The 21,256-nt window shown below is 44.6% G+C and overlaps 1 protein-coding gene across 1 annotated transcript in view; it reads left to right on the top strand.

Annotated features, from left to right (window-relative positions):
* Window positions 1-21,256, top strand: part of LOC123755128 (dipeptidase 1-like) — a 648,930-nt gene that overhangs the window by 502,245 nt on the left and 125,429 nt on the right. Inside the window, exon 6 of the mRNA XM_069332760.1 lies at window positions 19,897-19,981. Coding sequence (XP_069188861.1) covers window positions 19,897-19,981 — 85 coding nt within the window. The remainder of the gene's footprint in view (window positions 1-19,896; window positions 19,982-21,256) is intronic.

The raw sequence follows: 21,256 nt of genomic DNA, 5'->3' as shown, positions 1-21,256 counted from the left end.
AATTATTGAAAGCCTGATATTTTCTTGAGGCTGGTTGTAATTTACCTCATTTAGAGGTTAGCTACCTACCTAATAATAAGCAACTAAGATTTGAGTGGTACCTTGGTCTCACTACAGGTGTTCCTCAGCTTAGCTCTTCAAAATCAGCCTTGGATGGGTAGTGAACTTACAGTAACACTCAAAGATGTACATAGATATGCAATAAAATATAATTACACAATAACTGGTTAATCCCACCCTTGATAGGGTCAGCACAAAAATGAATAATATATATGCCACTAACTAACTCAAGCCTAGTCGTGAGAATTTCTACTTAAGAAACTACAAATTCATTTAGTCTATGCTTGTGCCAAATTCAGCACAATCACAGCCTAAATTGCTACCTAATAAAGGTTGGCAAAGATTATATTGTGGTGCAATAATGTGCAAATAATTGTGCTGTATTTTTGTTTGTTTTTTATTTTATAGTTTATAATATATATACACTGGTAGAATTATGTGTATAAGAAATTAAATGAACACAAGAGAATTAATTGTGTTTGGCAAGTATTCTACTGCCGTAAATAATATCTAACTCCTGAATGTACTCCTAATTGTGGAATAAAATGTTATCAGGGTTAGTAATGATTAATTAGTATGGGATCAGCAATTTATATTAGTATACTGGATCCTAAAATGTTAATGATCCACTGACTTGAGTGAATCAGTAATTATGGAATGAATTCAGGCTATAATGGACAGTCTGCTGACAGCCGTATATTGAAATATTTGTATAGCCCAAATAGTTAACACGTAATTCGTGTTAGTGATTAATATACAAGTTATGAGCTGTTGCTCCTGGTGACCTAAAGATTCTTACCACAGTATGAGGTATAGGTCTAAGTGTTGTGGGCAATTAACTGTGTCCCACAAGTGCTACCTTATACATAAGGTATAAGTAGCAATGAATTGGTGTGACTTAGGCTAACCTATGTGTTACACTGTTGGTAGACACAATTAATTAAAATGGTTAGTCTAGACTACATCACACAGTGATTAGTTATTACTAATTAGTATTTATAGTTATATTTTATGTTTATCCGGTTCGATAAGGACCATAATGTGGGACATTTGGGGCTTGACTCTATTTATTTAAATATTAATGTAATGAAATCAATTACGAAGGACCACCCGCTTTTATAGTAAAGAGGGAAACTAATAAAATGTGATCATTAGAAAATTCCTAGAGGAACCAGTAACTATGGATAAATACTAGAAAATATAATCACTTGTATAATTAATGGGCTGTATAATTTAATTGAATCAAAGCCTCAAACACCTACATTGGGGGGGTATTACTAGAACTTCATATATGTCTAGGAACTAGTGTGGTTCGTACACCAGTTCATTATGTAATAACTTAATCCAATGACCAATTATAGAATCAATAAATTTGTCACCAATAAGAACATAGATTATGAATATCAGAAATTAATGATTATAATAAACACGTGTTAAATCCAGTGAACAGTGATCAGTAGTAATAATAAACTACAGATAATTTAATTAATGGAATACGGAAGAAGGTCTTAGCTTGAAGACGTTTTCCAAGACATCAGTCATGAATCATCCTCGGAATCTCCTGAACTCATCATGGAACACTGGGACATGATTAACACGGGAAAGTGACAGCTCGGGGAATTCTTCACACGCAAGCTGTAAATCAAGATATATTACGTAGCAACATATTAGGCTGCTAAATATCTATATTCAAGAAATTGGAAATGGAGAGTGGAAAATTATACTAACATGTGTTTTATTTATGTCGCTCGGCATGACAAGCTACCCTGCTGTAAACTATCTCTAATGATGCATCAAAAGGGAATAAGTGTACTTAGCTAATAGGGCACTGTGTAAGTTGAAGCTTGCCGAAGCTCGCGTCCTAGGATCTAGCGTCGTAATAGCAAACACGTGGCGTTGAGCCTAGCCTAGATGTCGACGCGCTTCTCTGGCCGGTCACGATGGACTACACGGAACAAATTAACAGGTTCCGGGCTGAATGTCAAGTTAATTCTCGTTGACGATTCACCACGATGTATCCTATGACACTGACACCAGCCAAGTTGCTCAATTCCGCAACTATTCTTCACACCACACAGTGGCGACTTTCCTCTCTCGTCGACACTTCCACACGCTCTTGGTGGCGTCTCCTCTGCCCCGCTCCGCGTCTCGCATTTGCTACACAAATTATTTACTGCGAATAATATTATTTCTCGCAGTTGCAACTAAATGCTTGGATAATGACAGGTTTATAATTCAGAGGAGTTAAATATTATTATTTGCTCGTTTTACGATGGTAAACGAGCAATGGAGATGAATTTAATTCTCTCCATGGCATTCACGCGTGACGTTAAATTTATTACCAGATAACAGTTGTAACTAGAAACGCTCTATTTGGCATTATTTGGGAGTCAGGTTATCGGTAAATAATTATCACACAGAACACTGTTGTTTTTAAAGAATCAAACGCAATTCTCTGACACACTGGATATAGATGTGTTTATTATGGTGGAATCTGACGCAGTACTGGCGTCAGGTGACATAAGAATTCTAGCATTATTGTACAGATACAATTATTAGAACATGTGAACTCTACGGTTGGTTAATTTTAGTTACTACAGTGATTAGTAGATTTTAGTAATAATTAATAATAATACAACAGTGTTGTATTAGTGTTGGAAATTTCCAACAGATGATGAGCCAGAGTGCAGCTGCCTGATGATGAGCCAGAGTGCACATGCTTGATGATGAGCCAGAGTACAGCTGCCCGATGATGAGCCAGAATGCAGCTGCCTGATGATAAGCCATAGTGCAACTGTTTGATGATGATCCGGAGTGCAACTACCTGATGATGAGCCAGAGTGCAGCTGCCTGATGATGAACAATAATTCAGGTGCCTGATGTTGAGCCAGAATGCAGCTGCCAGATGATGAGCCAGAGTGCATCTGTTTGATGATGATCCAGAGAGGAACTGACTGATGATGAGCCAGAGTGCTGCTACCTGATGATGAGCAAGAGTGCAGGTGCCTGATGATTAGCCAGAGTGCAGCTGCCTGATGATGAGCCAGAGTGCATCTGCCTGATGATTAGCCAGAGTGCAGCTGCCGGATGATGAGCCTGAGTGCAGATGTCTGATGATGAGCCAAAATGAAGCTGCCTGATGATGAGCCATAAAGCAGCTGCCTGATGATGAGCCAGAGTGCAGCTGCCTGATGATGAGCCAGAGTGCAACTGCCTGATGATGAACCAGAGTGCTGGGGCCTGATGATGAGCCACAGTGCAGCTGCATGATGATGACGAATCAGAGTGCAGGTGCCTGATGATGAACTAGAGTGAAGCTGCCTGATGATTAGCCAGAGTGCAGGTGCCGGATGATGAGCCAGAGTGCACCTGCCTGATGATGAACCAGAATGCAGCTGCCTGATGATGAGCCATAGTGCATCTTTTTGATGATGACCCAGAGTGCAACTGCCTGTTGATGAGACATAGTGCAGCTGCCTGATGATGAGCCAGAGTGCAGGAGCTTGATGATGAACCAGAGTACAGTTGCCTGATGATGAGCCAGAATGTAGCTGCCCAATGATGAACAAGAGTTCAGGTGCCTGATGATGAGCCAGAGTGCAGCTGTCTGATGATAAGCCACAGTACAGATGCCTGATGATGAGCCAGAATGCAGCTGCCTGATGATGAGCCAGAATGCAGCTGCCTGATGTTGAGCCAGAATGCAGTTGCCTCATGATGATGAGTCAGAGTGCAGCTGCCTGATGATGAACCAGAGTGCAGCTTCCTGCTGATGAACAAGAGTGCAGGTGCCTCATGATTCACAAGAAAACAGCTGCCTGATGATGAGCCAGAGTGCATCTTTTTGATGATGAACAAGAGTGCAGGTACCTGATAATGAACCAGAGTGCAGGTGCCTGATGATTAGCCAGAGTGGAGGAGCTTGATGATGAACCAGAGTACAGCTGCCTGATGATGAGCCAGAATGCAGTTGCCTCATGATGATGAGTCAGAGTGCAGCTGCCTGATGATGAACCAGAGTGCAGCTTCCTGCTGATGAACAAGAGTGCAGGTGCCTCATGATTCACAAGAATACAGCTGCCTGATGATGAGCCAGAATGCATCTTTTTGATGATGAACAAGAGTGCAGGTACCTGATAATGAACCAGAGTGCAGGTGCCTGATGATTAGCCAGAGTGGAGCTGTCTGATGATGAGCCAGAGAGCATCTGCCTGATGATTAGCCAGAGTGCAGGTGCTGGATATGAGCCAGAGTGCAGCTGCCTGATAATGAGCCAGAGTGCAGCTGCCTGATAATGAGCCAGAGTGCATCTCGCTGATAATGAGCCAAACTACACCTGCCTGATGATGAACCAGAGTACAGCTGCCTGATGATGAGCCAGAATGCAGCTGCCTGATGTTGAGCTACAATGCAGCTGCCTGATGATGAGCGATAGTGCATCTGTTTCATGATGATCCAGAGTGCAACTGCCTGATGATGAGCCAGAGTGCAACTGCCTGATGATGAGTCAGAGTGCAGGGGCCTGATGATGAGCCGTAGTGCAGCTGCGTGATGATGATGAGCCAAAGTGCAGGTGCATGATGATGAGGCAGAGTGCAGCTGCGTGATGATGAGCCAGAGTGCAGCAGCCTGATGATGAACAAGAGTGCAGGTGCCTGATGATGAGTCAGAATTCAGCTGCCTGATGATGAGCTAGAGTTCATCTGTTTGATGATGAGGCAGTGTGCAGCTGCCTGATGATGAGCCAGAGTGCATGTGCCTGGTGATTAGCCAGAGTGCAGGTGCCGGCTGATGAGCCAGAGTGCAGCTGCCTGATGATGAGCCAAAATGATGCTGCCTGATGATGAGCCAGAGTGCAGCTGCCTGATGATGAGCCAGAGTGCATCTGTTTGATGACGAACAAGAGTGCAGGTACCTGATAATGATCCAGAGTACAGGTGCCTGATGATTAGCCAGAGTGGAGCTGTCTGATGATGATGAGCCAGAGAGCATCTGCCTGATGATTAGCCAGAGTGCAGGTGCTGGATATGAGTCAGAGTGCAGCTGCCTGATGATGAGCCAGAGTGCATCTCGCTGATGATGAGCCAAACTACACCTGCCTGATGATGAACCAGAGTACAGCTGCATGATGATGAGCCAGAATGCAGCTACCTGGTGATGAGCCATAGTGCCTCTGTTTGATGGTGATCCAGAGTGCAACTGCCTGATGATGAGCCAGAGTGCAGCTGCCTGATGATGAACAAGAGTGCAGGTGCCTGATGATGAGCCAGAATGCAGCTGCCTGATGATGAGCCAGAGTGCAGTTGCCTCATGATGATGAGTCAGAGTGCAGCTGCCTCATGATGAACCAGAGTGCAGCTTCCTGCTGATGAACAAGAGCGCAGGTGCCTCATGATTCACAAGAATACAGCTGCCTGATGATGAGCCAGAGTGCATCTTTTTGATGATGAACAAGAGTGCAGGTACCTGATAATGAACCAGAGTGCAGGTGCCTGATGATTAGCCAGAGTGGAGGAGCTTGATGATGACCCAGAGTACAGCTGCCTGATGATGAGCCAGAATGCAGTTGCCTCATGATGATGAGTCAGAGTGCAGCTGCCTGATGATGAACCAGAGTGCAGCTTCCTGCTGATGAACAAGAGTGCAGGTGCCTCATGATTCACAAGAATACAGCTGCCTGATGATGAGCCAGAATGCATCTTTTTGATGATGAACAAGAGTGCAGGTACCTGATAATGAACCAGAGTGCAGGTGCCTGATGATTAGCCAGAGTGGAGCTGTCTGATGATGAGCCAGAGAGCATTTGCCTGATGATTAGCCAGAGTGCAGGTGCTGGATATGAGCCAGAGTGCAGCTGCCTGATAATGAGCCAGAGTGCAGCTGCCTGATAATGAGCCAGAGTGCATCTCGCTGATAATGAGCCAAACTACACCTGCCTGATGATGAACCAGAGTACAGCTGCCTGATGATGAGCCAGAATGCAGCTGCCTGATGTTGAGCTACAATGCAGCTGCCTGATGATGAGCGATAGTGCATCTGTTTCATGATGATCCAGAGTGCAACTGCCTGATGATGAGCCAGAGTGCAACTGCCTGATGATGAGTCAGAGTGCAGGGGCCTGATGATGAGCCGTAGTGCAGCTGCGTGATGATGATGAGCCAAAGTGCAGGTGCATGATGATGAGGCAGAGTGCAGCTGCGTGATGATGAGCCAGAGTGCAGCAGCCTGATGATGAACAAGAGTGCAGGTGCCTGATGATGAGTCAGAATTCAGCTGCCTGATGATGAGCTAGAGTTCATCTGTTTGATGATGAGGCAGTGTGCAGCTGCCTGATGATGAGCCAGAGTGCATGTGCCTGGTGATTAGCCAGAGTGCAGGTGCCGGCTGATGAGCCAGAGTGCAGCTGCCTGATGATGAGCCAAAATGATGCTGCCTGATGATGAGCCAGAGTGCAGCTGCCTGATGATGAGCCAGAGTGCATCTGTTTGATGACGAACAAGAGTGCAGGTACCTGATAATGAACCAGAGTACAGGTGCCTGATGATTAGCCAGAGTGGAGCTGTCTGATGATGATGAGCCAGAGAGCATCTGCCTGATGATTAGCCAGAGTGCAGGTGCTGGATATGAGCCAGAGTGCAGCTGCCTGATGATGAGCCAGAGTGCATCTCGCTGATGATGAGCCAAACTACACCTGCCTGATGATGAACCAGAGTACAGCTGCATGATGATGAGCCAGAATGCAGCTACCTGGTGATGAGCCATAGTGCCTCTGTTTGATGATGATCCAGAGTGCAACTGCCTGATGATGAGCCAGAGTGCAGCTGCCTGATGATGAACAAGAGTGCGGGTGCCTGATGATGAGCCAGAATGCAGCTGCCTGATGATGAGCCAGAGTGCATCTGTTTGATGATGAGGCAGCTTGCAGCTGCCTGATGATGAGCCAGAGTGCATGTGCCTGATGATTAGTCAGCGTGCAGGTGCCAACTGATGAGCAAGAATGCAGCTGCCTGATGATGAGCCAGAATGCAGATGCCTGATGATGAGCCAGAATGCAGCTGCCTGATGATGAGTTATAGTGCATCTATTTGATGATGACCCAGAGTGCAACTGCCTGATGATGAGACATAGTGCAGCTGCCTGATGATGAGCCAGAGTGCAGGAGCTTGATGATGAACCAGAGTACAGCTGCCTGATGATGAGCCAGAATGCAGTTTCCTCATGATGATGAGTCAGAGTGATGATGAACCAGAGTGCAGCTTCCTGCTGATGAACAAGAGTGCAGGTGCCTCATGATTCTCAAGAATACAGCTGCCTGATGATGAGCCATAGTTCATCTGTTTGATGATGAACAAGAGTGCAGGTACCTGATAATGAACCAGAGTGCAGGTGCCTGATGATTAGCCAGAGTGAAGCTTCCTGATGATGAGCCAGAGAGCATCTGCCTGATGATGAGCCACAGTGCATCTCTTTGATGATGATCCAGAGTGCAACTGCCTGATGATGATCCAGAGTGCATCTGCCAGATGATTGACCAGAGTGCAGGTGCCGGATGATGAGCAAGAGTACAGCTGCATATGGTGAGCCAAAATGCAGCTGCCTGATGATGAGCCAGAGTGCATCTGCCAGATGATTGACCAGAGTGCAGGTGCCGGATGATGAGCCCGATTACAGCTGCCTGATGATGAGCCAGAGTACAGCTGCCTGATGATGAGCCGGAGTGCAGCTGCCTGGATGTTTATCTATTGTTATCTCTCTATTACTATCACAAACCTAACTACTTTATAATATTACATCCCGTCGAGCTCTAATATTGTATATAGTTTTTGTCAGTTAATTGTTCCTTCTTTCTGTTGCTTGTATATCCTATCCTGATGAGCCAGGTCATTAGATACATGTCCTCGTGATGAGTCAGGCCAGTAGATATATTCCCAAAGTGATGAGCCAGGTCAGTAGATATATTCCCTCGTGATGAGTCAGGTCAGTAGATATATTCCCTCGTGATGAGTCAGGTCAGTTGATATATTCCCAAAGTGATGAGCCAGATCACTAGATATATTTTCTTTAGTGACGAGCCTGGCCAAGAGACATTCCCTAGTGATGAGCCTGGCCAAGAGACATTCCCTTGTGACGAGCCTGGCCAAGAGACATTCCCTAGTGATGAGCCTGGCCAAGAGACATTCCCTTGTGACGAGCCTGGCCAAGAGACATTCCCTAGTGATGAGCCTGGCCAAGAGACATTCCCTTGTGACGAGCCTGGCCAAGAGACATTCCCTAGTGATGAGCCTGGCCAAGAGACATTCCCTTGTGACGAGCCTGGCCAAGAGACATTCCCTAGTGATGAGCCTGGCCAAGAGACATTCCCTTGTGACGAGCCTGGCCAAGAGACATTCCCTAGTGATGAGCCTGGCCAAGAGACATTCCCTAGTGATGAGCCTGGCCAAGAGACATTCCCTAGTGATGAGCCTGGCCAAGAGACATTCCCTAGTGACGAGCCTGGCCAAGAGACATTCCCTTGTGACGAGCCTGGCCAAGAGACATTCCCTAGTGATGAGCTTGGCCAAGAGACATTCCCTTGTGACGAGCCTGGCCAAGAGACATTCCCTAGTGATGAGCCAGGCCAAGAGACATTCCCTAGTGACGAGCCTGGCCAAGAGACATTCCCTTGTGACGAGCCTGGCCAAGAGACATTCCCTAGTGATGAGCCTGGCCAAGAGACATTCCCTAGTGACGAGCCTGGCCAAGAGACATTCCCTAGTGATGAGCCTGGCCAAGAGACATTCCCTAGTGACGAGCCTGGCCAAGAGACATTCCCTAGTGATGAGCCTGGCCAAGAGACATTCCCTAGTGATGAGCCTGGCCAAGAGACATTCCCTAGTGACGAGCCTGGCCAAGAGACATTCCCTTGTGACGAGCCTGGCCAAGAGACATTCCCTTGTGACGAGCCTGGCCAAGAGACATTCCCTAGTGATGAGCCTGGCCAAGAGACATTCCCTTGTGACGAGCCTGGCGAAGAGACATTCTCTTGTGACGAGCCTGGCCAAGAGACATTCCCTAGTGATGAGCCTGGCCAAGAGACATTCCCTTGTGACGAGCCTGGCCAAGAGACATTCCCTTGTGACGAGCCTGGCGAAGAGACATTCTCTTGTTGTATTTACGTGGGTTTAGCTTCGATTCTTTGGTATGCTGGAAATGCATATTCATATTCATATTCCATCTTGATGAGTCAGGTCAGTAGACTATTCACTTGTGATGAGTCAGGTCAGGAGATTTTTCCCTCGGACGTTTACTCCCTCACAGGCAATAAACGTTTACTCCCCCGCAGGCAATGAACGTTTACTCTCCCCTTGTGGGAAAATCCTAGCAGGCATATATATATTTTTATTATAATTTTTGTTAACTTCGATATTGAATTATTATGGTGCTAAGTGGACTGTATATTTTGATTCAGCCTGCCAGAATCTTATCTGCACATAGTTGGAGGGACAATTATAACTTATACCACTATGAGTGGAAATATGATAAGTTATAATTGTTTACCTTTCGCAAAATATATATTATATCACATATGGTGGTCTAATATACAGTATTATTGTTAGTACTACTCAATCTTATGATTATATTAGTATACAATTTAGAATGCCTCAGCTATGTGGAAGCTATGGCCTGATTAGGCTGGCTATGTTGTTTCCTCCCAACATTTGTTAAGGTGTGGCACATGTGCTTTAGGGTGCATGTATTGGTGTCCTGGCACAGCTAGGGTGGCAAGAAACGTCACTGTTTATGTGGGCCAGCAATCCTTCTCAGTCACTCCAAATCACAATTTACCTGTCAAATGAAGTGACATTAGTTATAGTTCCGTAAACATATAAAGTACAGGTGTGACATGAATATTGTGTGTGTGTGGTGCTGAGTAAAACACTTACTGTGTTTGTGTTTTTCATTTGCTAATAACCGGCTACTTATCCTATATTATATAGTGATCACTACTAATAAAAGAATATTAGGCAGTCGGATACTCAGGCACTCCTGTTGTTAGGTCACAATGGCAATTTCTCAATTGGTCAGATCGTTATGTATCCTTTGATGAGTTGTACTAGACGTGAGGAGCCCTCTCTCTCTTTGGTGTTTTTACAAATTCTGGCTACGCCACCCCTGATGTGGGGTGGCGTTCCAATAATGTTGTCTTAAGGACAAAGCTTATTTAACAATAGCAAGGGAGCCAAGCTATATTTTCTGATGTATTTATTTATATTCAGTCCTAGTGAATACTATTTTATAATGTTTAAACACTAGACTGTAATTTAAAAAAAATGAGTTAATATATTTACATGTTGTGTGATGACGTCACAGAATCACCCATTCTCTAAATTCTTAATGGGTAACTATAGTTATCATGTGTGTCGGATTTCCAACATAATTCCGGGGGAGGAGGGGGGGTGCAGAATACGGGTTGAAGTCCTGGTAAGAACTGCGATCACTTTATTCCTCGCCCTCAGAATTATAGAGTTTCTTTAATTTGAGCTTGCTCTGTTGTGCAGCAGTCCACTCTGGACGGATGTCCCGTACTGGTGCTTCGGGTGCTGGAAGTCACTGAGCGTCTTTTTTTCCCTGCTAGTTCTAAAGGAACTAATTTCTCTAGTGTTTTGAGAGTAGTGTTGCTTCGGCATTTTACTTTCACTGTTCTCAAGAAGCCCTGACGGTCTGGATGAACAGAAACTATTTGGCCCATAGGCCACTCAGAGCGTGTCCCATCGCTGTTCACCAGAACTATGTCACCAGGGTTCAAGTTAATTCTGTTGTAGGGGTTGTTTCCCCATAATGATACTCCCTCAGAGCAGTCAGGTATTCTCGAGTCCATACGTCATACCACCGACTTATCACTCCTGAAAGATGTTTGAAACGTTTAACCAAGTCACTCTTTCGAACATATGAAGGATCTTCTGGTTCTTCATCCATAAGGGACACTAGAGTTCTTAGAGCTCTCCCATAGATCAGATGAGCTGGACTCAATGCTTCACGCTGCAAAACATCATCAGAGAGGTAGGTTAGTGATCGGTTGTTAACTCGAGCTGCTATCCCATGTCTATCCATTGGCGGTGTAGAGTTTTCCGTAGAGAACGTTTCACTGTACCAATCATGTGTTCATAGAAACCTTCATGCCATGGTGCTCTGGGAGGTATAAATTTCCAGTGGCACTGCTGTTGATTTAGGTCAGTGTGCATCTTTGGGTGGTTCCAAATTTTCCTCTGGCAGGCTTCTCCTGCTACTAAGTTGGACCCATTGTCTGAGATCATTAACTTAGAACAGGATCTACGTGAAACAAACCTGCAGGAAGCCTGTAAGAATGCCTCAGCACTCATATCGGGAGTCACTTCTAGATGTACTGCCCTTGTTGTGGCACAGATGAATAGGTAGATATATGTCTTCACTGGAATTTTGTCCTTGTTACCTGTCAGTGTTAGTGCTCCTGTGAAATTTACTCCTGTCGTCTCAAAGGGACGAATATGTACAACTCGTTCCTTTGGAAGTGGAGGAGGTCCTGGATATGGCAACCCGTTCTCGCACTTGCTTATAGTCAATATTGGCTTATTTAATAAGTGCATACGTGACATACTAATTGAGTGTGAATATTTTAGTTTACCTTGAAAAGATTCATAGAAAACACCGACCTCACCTAACCTTCTTAGTATGTTAAGATAAGCATCTTATTGCTTCTTATTTTCAATTATTACTTCTTGAGGTTATCTTGAGATGATTTCAGGGCTTTTTAGTGTCCCCACGGCCCGGTCCTCGACCAGGCCTCCAACCCCAGGAAGCAGCCTGTGACAGCTGACTAACACCCAGGTACCTATTTTACTGCTAGGTAACAAGGGCATAGGGTGAAAGAAACTCTGCCCAGTGTTTCTCGCCGATGCATGGGATTGAACCCAGGACCACAGGATCACAAGTCCAGCGTGCTGTCCGCTCGGCCGAATGGCTCCCCTACTTAACCTATCAACGGTATAGGTTAAGTAATAATTGTAATTAAGAAGCAATAAGATGCTTATCTTAACAAACTAAGAAGGTTAGGTGAGGTCGGTGTTTTCTACGAATCTTTTCAAGGTAAACTAAAATATTCACAACCAATTAGTATGTCACATATGCACTTATTAAATAAGCCAATATTGACAGTAAGCAAGTGCGAGAACGGGTTGGATATGGACACACTCTGACATCGTACCTCCGGCAAATTACACAGGATTTATGTATGGATTTTACAGTCTGCCGTTCTTGGGGTAGCCAGTACTCTTGTCTTAAGTCTGTGAGGGTATCTAATACCCCACCATGCAGAGTGTTGTATCTGTGTATGTGTAACACAATTAGATTGCTTATTTAGTAGTGACGAGAAAGAAATATTGGATTCTTTGCTTCCAGATCTATGTCCACATGCTGTAAGCTGCCTCCGCATTTGATTAGGTAATAATTGTTGGTGTCTATCCAGAGACCCAGATCATTTTGAGGTTTCTTAGGGACATTGTCAAATTCTGTCCCGAATGTATCTGTTTGGGCTCTTTTGACCCAGTACCTTCAGGCACTAGGGAATTGATGCTTGATTCCTATTTTCTTTAGAAAATCAAACACCACTTGGGTGACACCTATTTGTTTGTTCAGTTCAGAGCACTTGTTAGGATCAATTACCAAAGTCTGAGATGGTTCTGGATTCTCAGTGGGAACAGTGACATTGATCACAATGACTTGTGGCTTTTGTTCAGGCCACTGGACATTGACCAGCCACTGAGGTCCATTGAACCACATCGCTGCTTTGGTTAATTGCTGTAAAATCAGGCCTCAGGAGACATTCATATAGATAGATAGTCAGCTGGATTCTCCTTGGTAGGTACATATCTCAGTTTGAACCCTGCTGATAACTCTCATATTTCCTTACGAGAAATACTGTTAGTATCGAATTGAACAGTTAGTATCGCGGTTACTCACGTAAGGATTTTTACTGTTATTGTTCTTCGCCCACAAGTGATGAAGCTGCGGAAAGGGGAGAACAGATACACAGAGAATGACAAGGAGGTGTGTGAAGAACTCAACAAGAGATTCCAGGAGGTCTTCACAATAGAACAAGGAGAAGCCCCTGCACTAAATGAGGAGGCGGCAACCTTGGAAACCTTGGAGGAATTTGACCTCACCAGTGATGAGGTCAAAAGGTGTCTGCTGGAGCTAGATGTGACAAAGGCTGTTGGGCCTGATAGAATCTCACCATGGATACTAAAGGAAGGTGCAGAAGCACTAAGTGTGCCACTCTCTATGGTGTATAACAGGTCACTGGAAACAGGAGACTTACCAGAAAGTTGGAAGACAGCTAACGTGGTCCCAATATACAAAAAGGGTGACAGGCAAGAGGCACTGAATTACAGGCCAGTTTCCTTAACTTGTATACCATGCAAGGTGCTGGAGAAGATCGTGAGGAAAAGGCTCGTAGAGCATCTGGAGGGAAATAACTTTGTAACGCACCACCAACATGGGTTCAGAGATGGTAAATCGTGCCTCACAGGGTTAATAGAATTTTATGACCAGGCAACGAAAATTAGGCAGGAAAGAGAAGGGTGGGCCGACTGCATTTTCCTGGATTGCCAAAAAGCCTTCGACACAGTACCCCATAAAAGGCTGTTAAAAAAGTTGGAGCAACAGGCAGGAGTAAAAGGGAAGGTGCTCCAGTGGATAAGGGAGTACTTAAGCAACAGGAAACAGCGAGTAACGGTGAGGGGGAAGACATCAGAGTGGCGAGATGTCACCAGCGGAGTCCCACAGGGCTCAGTACTTGGACCCATCCTGTTTCTAATATATGTGAACGATCTTCCAGAGGGTATAGACTCATTCCTCTCGATGTTTGCTGATGATGCAAAAATTATGAGAAGAATCAAGACGGATGAAGATAGACAGAGACTACAGGATGACCTGGATAAACTGGAGGAATGGTCTAGAAAATGGCTGCTGAAGTTCAACTCTGGAAAGTGTAAGGTGATGAAATTAGGCGAAGGGAGCAGGAGGCTGAACACAAGGTATCATCTGGGAGGGAAAATCCTGCAAGAATCAAATAGAGAGAAGGATCTGGGGGTTGATATCACACCGAACCTGTCCCCAGAGGCCCACATCAAAAGAATATCATCAGCGGCATATGCTAGACTGGCCAACATAAGAACTGCCTTCAGAAACTTGTGTAAGGAATCTTTCAGAACCCCGTATACCACTTATGTAAGACCAATCCTGGAGTATGCAGCTCCAGCCTGGAGTCCATACCTAGTTAAACACAAGACAAAGTTAGAGAAGATTCAGCGGTATGCCACCAGGCTCGTCCCGGAACTGAGAGGATTGAGCTACGAGGAAAGGCTAAAGGAGCTGAACCTCACATCCCTGGAAAACAGAAGAGTAAGGGGAGACATGATAACCACCTACAAAATTCTCAGGGGAATTGACAGGGTGGACAAAGACAAACTCTTCAGCACGGGTGGGACACGAACAAGGGGACACAGGTGGAAACTTAGTACCCAGATGAGCCACAGAGACGTTAGAAAGAATTTTTTCAGTGTCAGAGTAGTTAATAAATGGAATGCACTAGGAAGTGATGTGGTGGAGGCTGACTCCATACACAGTTTCAAATGTAGGTATGATAGAGCCCAGTAGGCTCAGGAATCTGTACACCAGTTGATTGACAGTTGAGAGGCGGGACCAAAGAGCCAAAGCTCAACCCCCGCAAGCACAATTAGGTGAGTACAATTAGGTGAGTACAGTAGTACTGCCTCGTTATCTGACCACACCACTATTTCTTCAAAGTTTATGTTGCTTAAGGCCTTGATCAGATAATGAGCCAATCTTACTCTTAACAGTAAGGTTGTTAACTCCAGTTGTGGCAATGATCGTTTCTTTAACGGTGCCACTCTGGCCTTTGAGGTGAGCAAATTGGCTTTGCTCATTTGATACCAGGTAAGCTACTGTGCCATAAGCCTTTCCTGAGGCATCACAGAATACATGTAGCTTAATTGATGTTTTTCATTAACTGTCTTCTGAGGGAACTTGTCAGACTCTAGGATACTTAAATCTTTCACTAGCCCTTGCCACTTTTCTTGTAAAGAAGGTGTTAGAAGATCATCCCAGCCTATCTTCTGTTGCCAGCATTCCTGCATTATCAACTTTCCATTTATTAAGATTGGACTTAATAGTCCTAATGGGTCGAAGGGTTTGCTGACTTGTGATAATAATTTTTTCATTGTTAGGTTGGTTCCACCGACTTGATTGTCAACTGATCTGCAGTTGTATCTCATTCGACGCCTAGTACCGTTGTCTTCTGGGGTACCTTGTAGTCGGGAAATTCTGTTTGATTAGTTGATTTAATTTTGTATTGTTGGAGACCCATGACTGGAGAGGCATATTTGCTCCCAATAATTCTCGATTGGCCTCGTCATATATGTTCAGCAGTTTACTTTCACTGCTGTTTGTTCCTTGGAAATTGTCCACATACAGATTGTTGCTAATTTCAGTTTTGTTTGGGCTATTAGTCTCCGTGGTGTAGTGGTAAGACACTCGCCTGGCGTTCCGCGAGCGCTATGTCATGGGTTCGTATCCTGGCTGGGGAGGATTTACTGGGCGCAATTCCTTAACTGTAGCCTCTGTTTAACGCAACAGTAAAATGTGTACTTGGACGAAAAAACGATTCTTCGCGGCAGGGGATCGTATTCCAGGGACCTGCCCGAAACGCTACGCGTACTAGTGGCTGTACAAGAATGTAACAACTCTTGTATATATCTCAAAAAAAAAAAAAATTAGACTTCTTCAAGTCCAAGGTAGCTTGAAGCAGAATTGGAGAAGAAGTCGCACCAAACAAAACTGATGTGAACCTGTATTTGACCATTTCACTGTTTGGATCATTAGGATCCTTGATGAATAGGAACTTGGTACAGTTACGGTCTTCTTCTTAAAGACCTACCCTAAGGAAGGCCTTTCTTGATGTCAGCCGTGTATGCATAATTTCCGATGCAGAACTTTAACAGCATTTTGTATAGCCTCTGAAAAAGGCTAGGGCTAGTTTGAAGGCAGTCATTCAATGAAACACTATTCTGCTTGCTCTTAGCACTGCAGTTAAATATTATTCTTATTGGGGTAGTAGCTGAATTTGTCAGTACTGGGTGGTGCGGCAGGTAGTGCCCAACCTCGATAAGTTTGTTATTGAGCTGTTGCTTGATATCATGGATAATAAAATATATTTTAACAGAATAAATAATAAACAGAAATGCAAGATTGTTACAAAAAGGTGAAATAGTTACTTAAAGTGTTGTGTTTTGTGACAAGTTAAATGTAATGAACGAATTTTGACTGTAAATGTCTTAGCAAAAGCTCTTAACACATAAAAGTCAGTAATTTTTATTAATTTTCACTTGAAGCGTAAGTTTATTAGTACATAAGGTTTGCACATGTTTAGTTTGATGTAATACTTAAAGTTGTTTGAGGATACATAATGCAGTGTCTTACTTTACAAATATTTTGAAAAGTTGCCCTTCACTACTTATTTATTGAATGAAGAATAACGTTTGTTACACTTGAGAGATTATTTGATGCTTGAAGAAGTCCTAGAGAGTGACTATTTTATATAAAGTCGTGTTAAAGAGTGCAAATGACAATTAAAATGATTTTGGAAAGTATTATTGCTGTCTTGGAGAGATTCTTTAAATGCATGAAGATTTTAGAGAACATTCTTCTTAAGTAAAGACAACACAGAGAGTCAGAGAGTCACAAAACGTCCGAAATACAGCAGGTTTAAATCTCAGGGGGAATTGATATATTATTAAAGTAGTCGTAGGACAAAACTAAGACATAGAGACAGAAGCTGGAGTTCAGTAACTGTGTTTACCATATTTACTACATCTGAAATAACTATGTTTTAAATCTTGAGGAAATTGATCAGATAATAACGGGGGTGTGAGAGGGAACTAAGGTGGACTAAGGAGGGAACAACCGTGGACATTTTCAAGAGGAAACTAGATTTATTCCTCCAAGGAGTGCCGGACCAACCGGGCTGTGGTGGGTATGTGGGCCTGCGGGCCGCTCCAAGCAACAGCCTGGTGGACCAAACTCTCACAAGTCAAGCCTGGCCTCGGGCCGGGCTTGGGGAGTAGAAGAACTCCCAGAACCCCATCAACCAGGTATCAACCAGGTAAGGTGGTGGAGGGGGTGGGGGGCAGGAAGTGAAGCTTGGTAACTAAATTGTTGTATTTTATTATGTCTGAAATACAGTGCTTTTAAATTTCAGGGAAATTAGCATTAACGGAGTTATAGGAGTAAAGTAACGTGGAGGACAAGAGCTGAAATTTGGTAATTGCTTTCACCCTATTTACTATGCAATAAATAGAGCGGGTTAAAACTTCAAGGGGAATTGGACTGTTAGTATCGAGTCTACGAGAGTAAACTAAGGCGGGGGGACAGGAGCTAGAACTTTTTAACTCTATTTTCGTTACTTACTCTGTCAGAAGTATGATTGCTTTAAATTTTAGAGGATTTATTTAGATACTAATGAAGATACGAGAGGGGACTAAGACAGGGATGGGAGCTAGCACTGGGTGTCTCATTTTATCTTATTTACTATGTCTGAAATATGATTGGTTTTAATTAGGCTATTAGTAGCGAAACTACACTTATAAATGTAAAGAGCTCAGTCAAAGCGCTAATATCTAATGAACGTTTTAAAATATCTGCTCAACACTGAAGAGTTTAATTTCCTCCATAAGATAACCATAACCTCTTAAGAATGCAGGTGTACGTAAAACTCCTGTAAGTAAGTAAATATTTGGGTCATAAACTGGTCTCTGACAAATTTCGGTCTCAAACTAGACTCTAGCAATATATGAACTTCTTCCATAAGAACTCTGTAAAAACACAGCAAGGATTAAAACTATGAAAATTGGGTCTTAAACTGGTCTCTATAACATTTGGTCTTAAACTGGTCTTGGCAAATATTTAGGTCTTAAACTGGTCTCTGTCTAATTTCGGTCTTAAACTAGTCTCTTAATAATTTCGGTCTTAAAATGGGTTACATAGCAGTAAATGGATATAAAACTAAACGTTACTGCTAAGATGTCTATTTTCCTTAACAAAACTTCTATGAACATATTATCAGAAAATGGTCTGAAGTATTTCGGTCCTAAACTATTCTCTGAAAATATTTCGGTCTTAAACGAGTATGTCAGTGACGAGTTAAAACTCTGACAATTTTTTCCTGGGACCTCTGATGTCTTAGCAGTAACTGGCCTTAAAAAAATTTCAGTTAATGCTAAGTCGTCAACTCTACTTCTAAGGTTTACTCTTCCCTACAAGCAGTGAACGTTTACTCTCCACCCACAGGCAGTGAACGTTTACTCTCCACCCACAGGCAGTGAACGTTTACTCTCCACCCACAGGCAGTGAACGTTTACTCTCCACCCACAGGCAGTGAACGTTTACTCTCCACCCACAGGCAGTGAACGTTTACTCTCCACCCACAGGCAGTGAACGTTTACTCTCCACCCACAGGCAGTGAACGTTTACTCTCCACCCACAGGCAGTGAACGTTTACTCTCCACCCACAGGCAGTGAACGTTTACTCTCCACCCACAGGCAGTGAACGTTTACTCTCCACCCACAGGCAGTGAACGTTTACTCTCCACCCACAGGCAGTGAACGTTTACTCTCCACCCACAGGCAGTGAACGTTTACTCTCCACCCACAGGCAGTGAACGTTTACTCTCCACCCACAGGCAGTGAACGTTTACTCTCCACCCACAGGCAGTGAACGTTTACTCTCCACCCACAGGCAGTGAACGTTTACTCTCCACCCACAGGCAGTGAACGTTTACTCTCCACCCACAGGCAGTGAACGTTTACTCTCCACCCACAGGCAGTGAACGTTTACTCTCCACCCACAGGCAGTGAACGTTTACTCTCCACCCACAGGCAGTGAACGTTTACTCTCCACCCACAGGCAGTGAACGTTTACTCTCCACCCACAGGCAGTGAACGTTTACTCTCCACCCACAGGCAGTGAACGTTTACTCTCCACCCACAGGCAGTGAACGTTTACTCTCCACCCACAGGCAGTGAACGTTTACTCTCCACCCACAGGCAGTGAACGTTTACTCTCCACCCACAGGCAGTGAACGTTTACTCTCCACCCACAGGCAGTGAACGTTTACTCTCCACCCACAGGCAGTGAACGTTTACTCTCCACCCACAGGCAGTGAACGTTTACTCTCCACCCACAGGCAGTGAACGTTTACTCTCCACCCACAGGCAGTGAACGTTTACTCTCCACCCACAGGCAGTGAACGTTTACTCTCCACCCACAGGCAGTGAACGTTACTCTCCACCCACAGGCAGTGAACGTTTACTCTCCACCCACAGGCAGTGAACGTTTACTCTCCACCCACAGGCAGTGAACGTTTACTCTCCACCCACAGGCAGTGAACGTTTACTCTCCACCCACAGGCAGTGAACGTTTACTCTCCACCCACAGGCAGTGAACGTTTACTCTCCACCCACAGGCAGTGAACGTTTACTCTCCACCCACAGGCAGTGAACGTTTACTCTCCACCCACAGGCAGTGAACGTTTACTCTCCACCCACAGGCAGTGAACGTTTACTCTCCACCCACAGGCAGTGAACGTTTACTCTCCACCCACAGGCAGTGAACGTTTACTCTCCACCCACAGGCAGTGAACGTTTACTCTCCACCCACAGGCAGTGAACGTTTACTCTCCACCCACAGGCAGTGAACGTTTACTCTCCACCCACAGGCAGTGAACGTTTACTCTCCACCCACAGGCAGTGAACGGAGGCATTGTGATGGTGAGCTTCTACAACAACTTCCTGACCTGTAGTGAGGCTGCATCTATCAAGGATGTAATCGGTACGTCTCTTCTGTCATTTGTAGAGGTGCGGGTGTGTGGAAGTGCTGGTGTGTTGAGGTGCGGGTGTGTGGAAGTGCTGGTGTGTTGAGGTGCGGGTGTGTGGAAGTGCTGGTGTGTTGAGGTGCGGGTGTGTGGAAGTGCTGGTGTGTTGAGGTGCGGGTGTGTGGAAGTGCTGGTGTGTTGAGGTGCGGGTGTGTGGAAGTGCTGGTGTGTAGAGGTGCGGGTGTGTGGAAGTGCTGGTGTGTTGAGGTGCGGGTGTGTGGAGGTGCTGGTGTGTTGAGGTGCGGGTGTGTGGAAGTGCTGGTGTGTTGAGGTGCGGGTGTGTGGAAGTGCTGGTGTGTTGAGGTGCGGGTGTGTGGAGGTGCTGGTGTGTTGAGGTGCGGGTGTGTGGAAGTGCTTCTGTGAAGAGGTGCTGGTGTGTATAGGTACTGGTGTGTAGAGGTGCTTCTGTGTAGAGGTGCTGGTGTGGAGAGTTGTTTGTGTGTATATTCGTCGCCTTAGACCTACGGTGCTTGCTTGGTTGTAGAGAATACACAGTAGTTCAGTTCAGTAATTTTTTAGGTAAAGGCAACAAGGTATAGATGAGGCCTGCCGAGGTCCTACCTAGCTCTGGTTCTGTGAGATACCGAGGAGAGCGGCCAGTGCCGGCTCTGTGGGGAATGACGTCAGAGCCCTACTCCCCTGTGATTGGCTATAACCCAACCGTCATACAATTTGAGTACAAACACCCCTCGGTCACGCTACCAAATCGACGTCCCTTGTCGACAAGCTCTGGCTAGCTAAATACAATGATACTGAAAGGACCTCGGTGGTATGCAATAATAGCTTACAAGTATAATAACAGATTAAAATAAAAAGATAGATAAGATGTGCGTAAATACAAACACCTCTCGGCATGTGCACAAAAATAAGAACATAATTACTCGGTAGAAAAACGTGGTAACAAAAATCATGGTAATCTGAACAGGAGCATGTCTGAGTATCAGATATGAACAATACTGCCAAGTCAACTGAAGTCGATACCTCATCGACTTCAGAGGGGCAAAATGTATAGTTAAAAGTAAGGGTTTCGTTGAACGAAATGTGATCTAGTCTGCTCTAATCAAACATTGTAACAACAGCCTTAATGTGAGCCCTGGTATGTACAGGTTGGATCCCCTATATAAGCCTCAATATAGCACGTCAGTATAATATAGCATACATTTAACCTGTATGGCCCTTTTATATATAGATGTATTAATATAAGAAAGTACTTAAGGAAATTCCTGTTTCAA

The sequence above is a fragment of the Procambarus clarkii genome, chromosome 28 (assembly GCF_040958095.1).
Source record: "Procambarus clarkii isolate CNS0578487 chromosome 28, FALCON_Pclarkii_2.0, whole genome shotgun sequence".
In the NCBI taxonomy this organism is placed as follows: domain Eukaryota; kingdom Metazoa; phylum Arthropoda; class Malacostraca; order Decapoda; family Cambaridae; genus Procambarus; species Procambarus clarkii.
The sequence above is the reverse complement of the archived record's forward strand: the minus strand, read 5'-3'. Positions and strand labels throughout refer to the sequence as shown.